The 12591-nt window shown below is 38.7% G+C and overlaps 1 protein-coding gene across 2 annotated transcripts in view; it reads right to left on the bottom strand.

Annotated features, from left to right (window-relative positions):
- LOC111861764 (DNA replication licensing factor Mcm6) overlaps window positions 1-12591 on the bottom strand; it is an 82603-nt gene that overhangs the window by 8817 nt on the left and 61195 nt on the right. For both annotated transcript variants that reach the window (XM_023846598.2, XM_023846599.2), the window contains one exon: window positions 5893-6061. In XM_023846598.2, coding sequence (XP_023702366.1) covers window positions 5893-6061 — 169 coding nt within the window. The remainder of the gene's footprint in view (window positions 1-5892; window positions 6062-12591) is intronic.

The raw sequence follows: 12591 nt of genomic DNA, 5'->3' as shown, positions 1-12591 counted from the left end.
AGCACTAAAAATGAAAGAATATTCAGTGTTGTCAACTAAGTTCCATCAGTGTAGACAACACAAATTCTGTCCCTCTTTCTTAGTGTTTCCATCATTCTATCCATCTCCTGTAGTTCTTCAATATACTGTCACGTGTTGGGTATGTGACGTGACAAATAACTTCATGCAGTTCTGGATCTAGCGAATTTATTGCACATTCGCTCTTACATTTACACAATTTACAATCTCACAATTACTGCCATTGGCAGTATCACAATTACTTCGTCTGCTTCCATTCACTCCGGCAAATGCTAGACTGCAACTAACTGGTTACTACCTCTCACTGACGAATACTCCTGTTATGTAGCTTCCGCACTGACAACACAGAAAAGAGTTACATGATAGCTTTCACTGTTGCGTGACATCGTGTTTACCAACTGCCTAGCAACAGTCGCTGCACGGGCTCCCCTGTTGCGTGACGCCATGTTTACAAAGGCATTGCTGGGCAACGCTGTGTAGCAACCAGCACGCTTCAGCTTGGCTCGGTACAGATGAACACCACTTTCCTTACTGTTGCATAACTTGGCAACTGACCGTTTATCAAGGGTCTGTCTTTGTGGTAACTCGTTCCACCTCCCATTGCCCAGCAACGGTTAGACATGTCACAATATTATTTCCAAATCTTGCATAAATAAGAAACATTTTAAAACATTCTTAAATATTCATTTGTTTGAGTTCAAGAAAAGCCTATGATTCAGTTAAGAGGGAAGTATTATACAATATTCTGATAGTTTGGGATATCCATAAACTAGTTAGGCTGATTAAAATGTGTTTGTGCAAAAACGCATAGTAAAGTCCGTATAGGTAAACATTTGTCTGATAAATTTGCTATCCAGAATGGTCTAAAACAAGGAGATGCTTTATTGCCACTCCTTTGCTTTAGAAAATGCCATTAGGAAGGTCCAGAAGAACCAGGTGGGACTGAAATTAAACGGGACACATCAGCTGTCAGTCTCTGTTGATTATGTGTATATACTGGGTGATAATATAGATACCATAAAGAAAAACACAGAGACTTTAACTGACACAAGGAAGGAGGTTGGTCTAGAAGTAAACACAGAGAGAACTAAGTATATGTTGTTGTCTCATGACCAATATGCAGGGCAGAATCATGACATAAAGATATGAAACAGACGTTTTGAATATGTGGCACAGTTCAGATATTTGGGAATGATGATAACAAATCAAAACCTGATTCAGGAGGAAATTAAGAAGATACTGAATTTGGGGTAATGCTTGCTACCATTCAGTCTAGTACCTTTTGTCTTCTTGTCTTTTCAATAAGAGCTGGTTGATACTTTACATGTGACAGTTGTTTCGCTCTCATGTGTGCCTTACAGCTGCTATACAAATTGTATGAATTTACAATGTACACTTGCAGGCACCAGAAAGAGTTTTCTCCATCACTTCAGAGATTTATGAATGAAAGCATACATTGCACAGTAATGATCACTGCAATCTACACCACCTATATGCTTTGTATAGTCGAGTACACACATTGGGTTTTGAATTTCTTTCTGCTGTGTCACTGTCTTTTCCAATGGTGTGTCATGATATGTAGACAGAATGAGAACCACCCTCTTTTCTTCCAAGCCCATTAGCAGGACATTCCCTCTTTAGGTAAATGTATCCCCACTCTTCATTTTTTCATGTCCCCCTTCGTCAATGGTTTTGGATTGCCAACTCTACCAGCAATAATAGTACCTGTTGTGTGGAATTTTTAATTGTCCAATTCTTGGGCCAACTGAACATTACAACATCTGTCAGTGAAAAGGCAGTAACCTACAGCACCAGACACATTGAGTTCTAGTCTGTCCATCAAGGAAAGAACTATTCTTGAAATGAAAGGTTTTTCTGAGTATGGCACGTTACACAAGTCACCTGTAATTTTTCTGTAATAGGGAATTATACTGTGAACATAACCAGTGTCTCCGTCAGCTAATACAAATAATCTGGTGCCCCACTTCATAGGTTTTTAGGATTATAAGTTGTGAAAATTATTTTGTCCTTGAACCCAACTATTGCAATGTTTTTACCTGGCACAAAATATTTCTGAAACTGTTTCTCTATATATTCTATCACCCCATGTACTTTCCTTGTTCTTTTGATGGCCTGATTGCTTTCTTCAGTTGTATCATGAATCATGCAAAATATCTGCAAAAAGCAAACTCTAAGACTCTAGAAGTAGTTTAACGTAAATCAAAAAGCACCTGAAGAAGGCACCTTTGTCCTGAAACATGTAGTGCGGGAGTGAAGAGTGAAGTGGTTGAGTGTATGCACTGTAAGACGGCTGGAATAAATCATGGAAACTCTAGACATTACATCCCCAAAAAATGGTATGAGTTGCCCACTCACTAGACTGATAGTCTTTTATGTCGGGTAACGGCATTAGGCCTATATTTATAATTAGACCAGCTACTTCAAATGGACCTTAGGCTAAGCTGAAATTTTGTGTCTTGCATACCTGTTTGTCTCTATAGCAGTGTTATTCAAAAGCTTGTCACTGAAAAATAAACTAAAAAACCAATCCACAGGCTCTGCATCTCGTAGCAGGTTAAATTGTGGCCCTGCATTTTTATTAAATGTGCATGTCTTGGGTTTCTTGTCACACATGGTCATTTCTTCCCACCCAACAGCAAGTACAACACTTGTTCCACTGTCGCTCTCACTTTCAGACATTTCATTGCTTGATTCTTCACTTGCAGTTTCTCTTTCATTTTACAATTCAATGTCGTCATATCGAGTTCTTCATTTGACAAAGCACTATTTTATTCTTCATTCTTGACACACACAGCATCATATTTTCATTCTTTTACACCAGAAGGCAGATGTCTACCCAAAAGCAAAGCCATGTTGCTAACACAGATATGCAGTAATATATAAATGCCATTCATTCCTCAAGTAGTTCAAATTATGTCTTCCAGATGGCATAAGAATGCAGACTAAACATTCATGATTGCAGTGGTATAATATATAGTGACAAGTAGCAATGTATGACTGACATATCATCAGAAAAACACCAAAGAAACTTTGTGATCATATATCAACATTCGTCTGTGGAAACAGTCTCAATGTCGATTATATATCAACGTATGATGGGAAAGGGTTAAATCCACACAAATGACCGAGATATTACTGACCACAAAATCGTCTTCCTGAGGTCGAGGGAAAAATATGTGCTGCACTATCAATGTATTGACGGAATAAGACCATTTGCTAGGCAATGCTTTGGTAAAAACATTCTCGAGGTAATGCAGTCAATAGTAGGACCTCAGTTGCTTAGTAGCCAATCTTTTGGTAAGGATGCTTTCATGGTAACAAATAATTACATGGACATGTGTAAGCGACAAATGATTTCCATGGACCTGACCTAGCCTATATATGGAGACGTGCAGACAAGAAGACAGACATCGTTCAAGACAGTTCAATGTGTGAGCAGTGATTCGTCATTCATCATTCATCACAATGAAAGAGGAGACACTCATAGTCCAGTAAGAAAGGGAGCAACTTATAGACAGTCACTGATTGTCAGCTGTCACAATGGATTTTAATTGTAAAGAAGTATCAATAAATCCAATCATCAGATCCAGAATCCATTATTATTAGTCACAAAAAACCTGATATGTGACATTTTGGTGTCAGAATTTGTTGGATTTGATCGACTGGAATGAATTATTGCATAGAAGAATTTATACTCTCACACTTTTAGTCACGCCATAAAGTCATGACCAAATTATTGGACTGCATTAAAATGTGCATCACTGGATTGTAATTTACATGACAGATTATCATGGAGCCATATGATCCCATGATAGCCACATTGGAACAGCTGATAGCCCTGATGGAAGCCAAAATGAATGTCTGGCGAGAAGGAAGAAAAGCCAACCAAGCAAAATCAGATGCAGACAAAGAAATGAAACAATAAATATGATCTGGCCAAGAACACGTGAAACGCAGTCAACAGTACGACCTCAGTTGCTTAGCAGCCAACGTGTCGGTAAGCGTGTTTTCATCACAACAAATAATTTAGATGGATATGTGCAAGCGACCAACAGTTTCTATGGATATGAGCTAGCCTATATAAGGACCCATGCAGACAAGAAGGGCGGATTTGTCAGACAGACGTCCAAGGCAGTTCAATGTGTCAGTGGAAGAGGAGACGCTCACAGTCCAGTAAGGAATGGAGTATGTCACAGGCAGTCATTGATTGTGAGCTGTCACATTTGATTGTAATTGTAAAGAAGTGGCAATAAATCCAGAACCCATTATTATTAGTCACAAAAACCCCGATACATGACAGTATATTAGCAGTTACTGCTATATTCATCCTACAAAAAAAACTATAAGAAATAACACACATCAGTACAAAATTAAATTTATATACAACTTAATAAAGTTATCTTGTTTGGCGGTAATTACATATAGTACAATAAATGAATACATATTATTAATATCAGTCATTATTATACATATATATATATATATATACATATACATATAAATAATATCAGGCTATGGTCTGAATGGCTGGGGTTTGACACTTTGTAGGACAAGTGATTTTTCTCTACTCCTGCATCCATACCGGCACCGGGACCCAGGAAATGGGTACTTGGGCCTCTTTTCTCAAAGATAAAGTGGCTAGGGCATGAAGCTGACCACTCATTGCCACTCATGATTCAGCTACACCTCCATTCCGCCATATGTCTTCATGGCAGTGTTCAATTAAGCACAAGGAATGTTTCACTGTTTTTTTTTGGGGGGGGGGAATAGCAGTACCCCCATATGTGTGTAAACATATAAACGCATGTCACTTCAGGTTTTATATAGCAAGACCCTGAAAGGTACCATGGAGGCAAACTTGAATGCCTTCACCCTTCTGCCAAGTACATACAAGTCATTAAAACAAACTCACTGCAATTATTTTTAAAACATTTTATTTATGATCAAAATCCTCATTAAAAATTGCTCTATAACCTGGGACAGCAGACATGAAGTTACATGATAAAAAATTAATGAACTGGTATCAGGCAGTTTATACATGATGATACATTCAACCAGATGCAATTTTACACCTCTGCTCACTGCTACAACACTGCAAATGACATAACAGCTAACTTCCCAGTGCCACCTTTGTGCATGAATTGCCTACTGCCCTTTGAACTTGACTACATTCCTAAAAATGAAATATTTAAAAAACAATTTTAACCCAAACTGCAACTACTGTGCACACCTCCACCAAACTCTGGAACACACTGTGAGGAATACTTTACCTGGAAAGGCTAAAGGATACTGTCACGTGTATGAGTGTGACTCTCGATGGGATTTTGGATTGGATATTAGATTTACCGACCATGTTAACACACAACCTGTAATTACAATTAATTATAGCGCCATTGCTAATTTCCACACTTTACAGATCATGCTAAGTCTTTTCCAGCCAGCAGTGTCTTCACTAACAGTGTCTAGTAACAGCTTCTAATAATGGCTAGTCCTCTGCTTCTGGGCCCAAGTCTTCTCCCTTCCAACTCCACTCTTATAACCCATTTGCATGGACCAAGTATAAAACACTGTTTACAACCTTACCTCTATTGCTGCATGCATATCCATTGCTGCAGGAATGTGTTTACGAAGACGTTTTCTAGAAACAGCTTTGGTATGTTTACCTATCTCATGGTCATTGCACAGTAATGGCTCTACATGCTGCAATACCATGAAAAGCTTGGGACAGCCAGTATTAGAATTCAATCCATGTTCATTTCAAATGTGGTATAGATAACTGCATATTCAAACTAAGAAGGAAGGGGAACACTTGCTCGGTTGGGCCTATGAAATGGGAAAGTGATATGTGCATACCATTCATTGCCCTGGACTCAGCATTTGGTACATCCCTATTTTCTCCATCCAGATCCATTGGCTCATCTGCCAGCTGTTCCTCTTCATCCAGATGTATGTCAGGTTGCTCAACACGAATGATCGACTTGTTCAGCAGGCGGTGAGCTTCTTTCACATGTTTTGTATGCACCTAATAACAGACAGAACCTCTTTTCTAAGGGTGGCTGCAGTGGCCCATCAGAATGTGGCCTAATGCAATCTCAGTACGTGTACCCCATTACTGAACTAAATTTCAACATTCACACGCATCCTTAAAGGAACAAACAAAACAACACTTTTTAACAAGGAAAAGTCCTCATTAGATTAAATTATTGGATATACATAGGTAAAAATGTAAAATACAGATTGTGGCTGTATACCCACAAAATCTATACAACTTCAAAAAGACAAATATCTGATGTTCAACTAAACTGTCCCAAACTTCAATATGCAGTGAACTCACAAAGAATTCATTTGCAGCCTGAATTTGCATACTGAATCATTCATAATTTACTTTTATTACATGTGGATTATTATATTATTATTATTATATGTGGATTTCGGAACAGAGAAAAATTTATTTTCTTACAAAGAAGATAATTACACATTTCACCACATTTATTCCAACAGGTGATCTAATGATCAATTACATGACCACAGAAAAGTAGGAAGTGGAAAGTGTGATGAAAAAACACAACTAAATATCAACATATCTTCATTTGAAGTCAAATTCTCTTTCTCAAAAAAAGATTTATACAACCAAAACAATATACCTGCAGAATGAACCACACTATATTTTTGGTCAATAACATGAATTATCAGAAGTACTAGACCTCATTCATAATCAAATGTTAGTAACAGATGTAAGATAATTATAAATGAACTTTTCCTACCAAAAATAAACATGTTTACAGAGACCAACACAGAAATACAGGTAGAAATAACACATTCTGTCATCACAGACCTACTTCTTATCATTATTTAGCTGGTAACAAATTTCAGCATATTCAACAATTGCACTATGCTGACAGGTTTGTTCATAAACATGACTCTCAGACCTCTTATGCAACAAATGACTAACTCTGATGGTCAGGTGTGTACTTTTTTGTTTTTGGAAAGGAAATGATACAGATGGTATTAGGCTGAAAAGCCCATCTTCAAGCAACTACAATTTTTGCAGCATTCTTTAATTATTCTTATACTAAATTCACTGTCATTGCAATATTGACTTAACTCTCAGCTTAGGTTGGGCTTCATCTGGACTTTTATCTGTTTTACTGTGTCTGTTTCTTCTGGGTGATAATTAAAATTTTATGACTTCCCCACATATGTTTTGTCATATTTTATATGGATGTAAAGCAGGTAAACCACTGCAGGATTCAACCAAGCCTGTGGGTGAGTAATGTCATGTTATAACAAGAGAGACAGAGTTAGAAGGTTATGATGTTCCCAAAATCTTCCGAGAGAACCTCACTGTCCTAAGATACTACATGCATCAGCAGCATGTATGTTTTTAATTTCATGCATCCTGCTGTGCTACAATATACAACTCTTTAATGAACAGTCACAACACAACAAATAGTAAAACATCAAAGTCAGCATTCAGCTGTGGCTTTGTTTTGGCCACTATCGGCCATCATCAGGCAAATACATATCAACAAAAATCTACCACTGAACTGCAATCATAAAATGGATATAACACTATTAATCGTACAAATTTAAAAATGCTTATGTAAAAAATACAAAAGTTCAGATTATACAAAAAATTAAAAAATTGAAGTATTACAACAAGATATAATATCAATGATGTTTTCAAAAACATTGAATAAGTCACTGGATATACTTTGTGTGCGTTTCCATAGACAAAAATGACATGTATAATCTAAGCGGGGTTTATCAACTACAATGTTCTGATTGTCCATTAAAATATATTGGACAAACTGGACATACCTTTAAAATCAGATTCAAAGAACACATACGTGACATAAAAAATAACGGACAAAGTTCCAAATTTGCTCAACATGTGTTGGACATCACACATGAATATGGTACGATAGACAAAACATTGGAAGTTTTATATATCGGCAAGAAAGGGCGAACCTTAGATACTTACGAAAAAGTTTCATATATACGAAATCAGTAAACAAAACCTACAACTGAATGATAATTTCACTGAAATGTTTAATCCTATATATGATGTTATAATTGATACACACAAAACGTAATATACAGTTATACTCTCTCCCCTCCCCCCTTACCATCACTTCCGCATACACCTAATTTCTATCCCCCCTCCCTCCCTTACATCGACCTTAATCCAGTCGTTGTTTGCTTTCCATGCAATACGGACAATTCTTCTTAATGACGAGGCAGCATTACTGTAACCGTTTACTCCGTTGGGCGTCACTTTCCTCTAACCGCTCTTTCCTTATGTTGGTGCCACTTTCCTTCTCTTACTGTCTTTTTGGCCCCTTGGTTGCTGCTTGCAGCTGCTCCTCTAGCCGTTCCCTCTCACCTGTTGGTACTCTGAGTTTGCAGGTTGCTGCTGCATCCTTCTTATCCAGTTCCTTATCCCTTTTTGTTGTTGTTGTGGATAATTGTTTGCGGAGTATGAGTTATCTGAATGCTGGGCGCCAGTAAGCTTACTATAAAGGCTTACATTTCAGGAAAAAGGGGGGATGAACCGGAAACTACAGGTGATAGGTACTGTATTCGCACTAGAGCAATGAGATTCTGTTTCAGGGTGCATACGGGCCCCACGTCAGCGGGAAAGATAAGAGTGTTTATGGCTAGGCACTACCACACACTGTTTAATGAGCAGATCTTGATATACATGTAACAGCACTTGTCCTTAATCCCTTAAAACACCTTGAAATCGTGACTGCTTCTTTTAGCACAACACACAGGAGTAACACTTTCGCTTAAACTTTCAAGACAAAGTAAGATGCACATTAAATTTTGCAGAGTTATTCAAGGATTGTTCCCGTAACATGCTTAAACATAATTCTGTTTTAACTTTGACTTTTAAAACCCAACTGCCAGTGACACTAATTTTTCGACTCTACACTTGGAGAGTTGTTCAGAGACTCCTTTAGCAGACTGACTCTGCTTCGAAGCAAGAAATCTTCACAGTTTCAGCTCCGCCTCCAAGCTACTACCCTAATTTTGGCTGATTGGAACAATTCGAATTTGGGGAGTTAACCATAATTCTCACTGCTCCAATCACCTAGCTTTAATTTGTGACTTTGGACCTTAAAAGTCCTAACGTCGTTTTTGACAGCTGCTTGAAAAATTATACCAGTACCGTGGTTTGCTGGCCTTCCCACTTTTGACTTACGGGGTTCAAAACCTGTCAAGTGTAACTTTACCAAAGGATCCCGCCGGTCAACTTTCGAACTGAATTTCCTGGAAAACTCGGCGGGGTGCTTCCTGCCTGGTCTTTGTAGCAGTGAAGCAGGCCTTATTCTTGAAACCAAGAGTCACGCTAAGTTACCCTTGAATGTTCCTTACTACATCCTATGCTTAATTACTCTAAAAAGAAATACTGATTACAAATAAAGCTGGTGGTGTCAGTGGTACGGCTACATTACACAGTAAGTAATAACATATACTTTATACTATATCTTCAATGTTAAATCATTTAATTATAACAAAATTTAACATTACTACTTTTACATTATTTTCAGATTCATTAATTGCTACACCATGGGCCTCTCTTAAAATCTTCTATATAAAGTAATATCGAATTTCCCTCTTGTCTATGGAAATGCACACAAAGTATATCCAACAACTTATTCAATGTTTTTGAAAACATCATTAATATTATATCTTGTTATAATACTTTCAATTTTTAATTTTTTTGTATAATCTGAACTTTTGTATTTTTTACATAAGCATTTTTAAATTTGTACGATTAATAGTGTTATATCCATTTTATGATTGGAGTTAAATGGTAGACTTTTGTTGATATGTATTTGCCTGATGATGGCCGATAGTGGCCAAAACATGTAGCAAAGCCACAGCTGAACGCTGACTTTGATGTTTTACTATTTGTTGTGTTGTGATGGTTCATTAAAGAGTTGTAGCATGTATGTTCTTGAGATTTGGTAACACCACACACAAGTCCACCATTTTCCACCTTTCCCATGAAACTATAAACATTAGAAAGTATATGCAAAAAATCTGAAACCTGGATCCTTCGCCTTCTATAATTCAACACAGAGCACAAAAGAATCACCAGGAATACTTCATTTTCACCAAAATTTATGCTCAGTTGTGGAAGCTGCAAGAGAAAATATGTATCAGCATAAAAAAGGCTGATCACTTGCTAACAAATGTGATGGCAAAAATGACAGATGGGTACTGAATACCTTTAGACCATTTAAGTCAGCGGGAACAGATGGAATTGTACTGGCACTTTTGCAGCAAGGGGTAGATCTCTTACTTCCACACCTATGCCACATATATAGAGCCTGCATGGCATATGGTCTTATCCCCATGGCATGGAGGCAAGTTAAGGTGACATTTATCCTAAAGCCTGGAAAACTAGATTACACTGAGGCTAAGGTTTATCGTCCTATCAGCCTCTCTTTCTTTTTTAAAACGATGGAGAAAATAGTGGATAGGAATTTCAGGGACATGTCCTCTATACCGAAACCAGCATGCCTACCAAACAGGTAAATCTACCAAAAGTGCACTACACAATGTGGAAACATGCACAGAAAGTGCGATTGAGCACAAGGATAATGCCTTAGGAGCATTCCTTGATATAGAGGGAGCTTTTGATAGAACCTCATTTGATATAATCAAAATAGGCCACTGGAAAGAATGGCATAGACTGCAATATGCAGGTGGATCAGCGCTATGCTGGAAAGCAGAACCATAGCTGCCACACTATCAGGAGAGACCCTGGGGGCATTCGCATTTAGATGTTGTCTGCAGGGGGGGTGGGTGCTCTTGCCTCTGCTGTGGAGCCTGGTCGTTGACGATCTCCTGTGGGGACTTAATGACGATGGGTATTATACAGTAGAATATGCTGATGACATAGCAATCCTCATAAATGGAAAATTCCTTTCCACAGTATCAGAGCATCTTCAAACAGTTCTGTACACGGTCCAACAATAGTCTGAAAGAACAAGCCTTTCCATCAATCCCAATAAGATGGTAATTATACCATTTACCAGGAAGAGAAATATAAAGGGCCTTAAGGAACCGACCCTCTTCAATAAGACGATCCAGCTCTCCAGCAATGTCAAGTACCTTGGTCTAGTATTAGACAAGGGACTGACATGGAAAAAGCAGCTGGACAAGGTCATCAATAAAGCCTATAAGGCTTTTTGGACATGCAGGAGCATGTTTGGTAAAACTTGGGGACTGCAGCTGCACATTGTGCATTGGATATACACTGCAGTTGTAAGACCCATAATTACATACGGTGCCACAATATGATGGCCCAGAGTTGAACTCAAGACAAGCAAGGCAGAACTTAGCAAATTGCAAAAGTTGGCTTGCTTGGGTACCACAGGAGCAATTCGAACATCTCCAACAGCTGCACTGGAGACACTCCTTGGACTCCCCCCAGTGCATACACAGTTGGAGGCAGAGGCCAGGGCAGGAATCTTACCATCTCCAATGCAGTGATCAATGGAAACCTAAATCCAGTAGTTTCAGACATGCATACATAACTCAGGACATGAAAAAGAGAACCCATATTACAAATGGGGTCTGACAAAATGATACTGACACATGTATATGAAAAACCTTTCACAGTCAATAGAAAAGGGGAACTGATCTGGTATACAGATGGTTCCAAGATAAATAAGGGCATTGGAGCTGGTGTGTTCTGCTATGGCACGAGGTGGAAACTTAGTTTAGCCTCGGGCAGTACACGACAGTATTCCGGGCACAAGTATATGCCGTTAAGGCATGTACAAGGTGACACAGAAAAATGGGAACTTTTGAGGTGCGTAGTGGCAGCCATGTACAGTTCGTAGCACTACGGAAAGGGGACTGTGAGCTGTAAACAATCACGCCATTCAGTAATAATGGAGGAATGGAACGGCAGACAGCGTGCTTTCGCGATAAAAATGTTTTACAAAACAGACGATAGTTTGGAAGGTGCGCAGAGGGAGTTCCATCGCTTTTTCAAATTAGGGCGTCATGGTCGCGTTCCTTCAAAACACACGATAAAAACTTGGGTTCAAAACTTTGAAGAGACTGGATCTGCTCTGAAAAAGAAACCGACAGGACGACCAAGAAGTGTTCGTACTCAGCAGAATATCGAAACTGTACGCGTTTTAGTCTTACAGAGCCCACGGCGTTCAGTTCGTAAGCAAGCAGCTGCAGTCAGAGTGTCCCGAGAGAGTGTTCGCCGAATTCTCCGTTTTGATTTAAATTTTCATCCGTACAAGCTGCAAATTGTGCAACAGCTGAAGGAGAACGATCACCAGTTGCGATTACAATTCTGTCAGCAAATTATGACAAACATAAACGAGGACAATGAACTTCTGGACAAGCTATGGATGTCAGATGAGGCCCATTTCCATCTTACAACCCTAAAGAAGTTCATGAACGCCCTTTACACGCCAGCAAGGTCACAGTATGGTGTGCAGTTTCGTCACACGGGGTCATCGGACCTTACTTTTTCGAAAATGAAGACCGGATCACAGTGACTGTCACTTC

This window comes from Cryptotermes secundus, unplaced genomic scaffold (genome assembly GCF_002891405.2).
Source record: "Cryptotermes secundus unplaced genomic scaffold, Csec_1.0 scaffold383, whole genome shotgun sequence".
Taxonomy (NCBI): domain Eukaryota; kingdom Metazoa; phylum Arthropoda; class Insecta; order Blattodea; family Kalotermitidae; genus Cryptotermes; species Cryptotermes secundus.
Note: the sequence above shows the minus strand (reverse complement) of the source record. Positions and strands in the feature narration are given on the sequence as shown.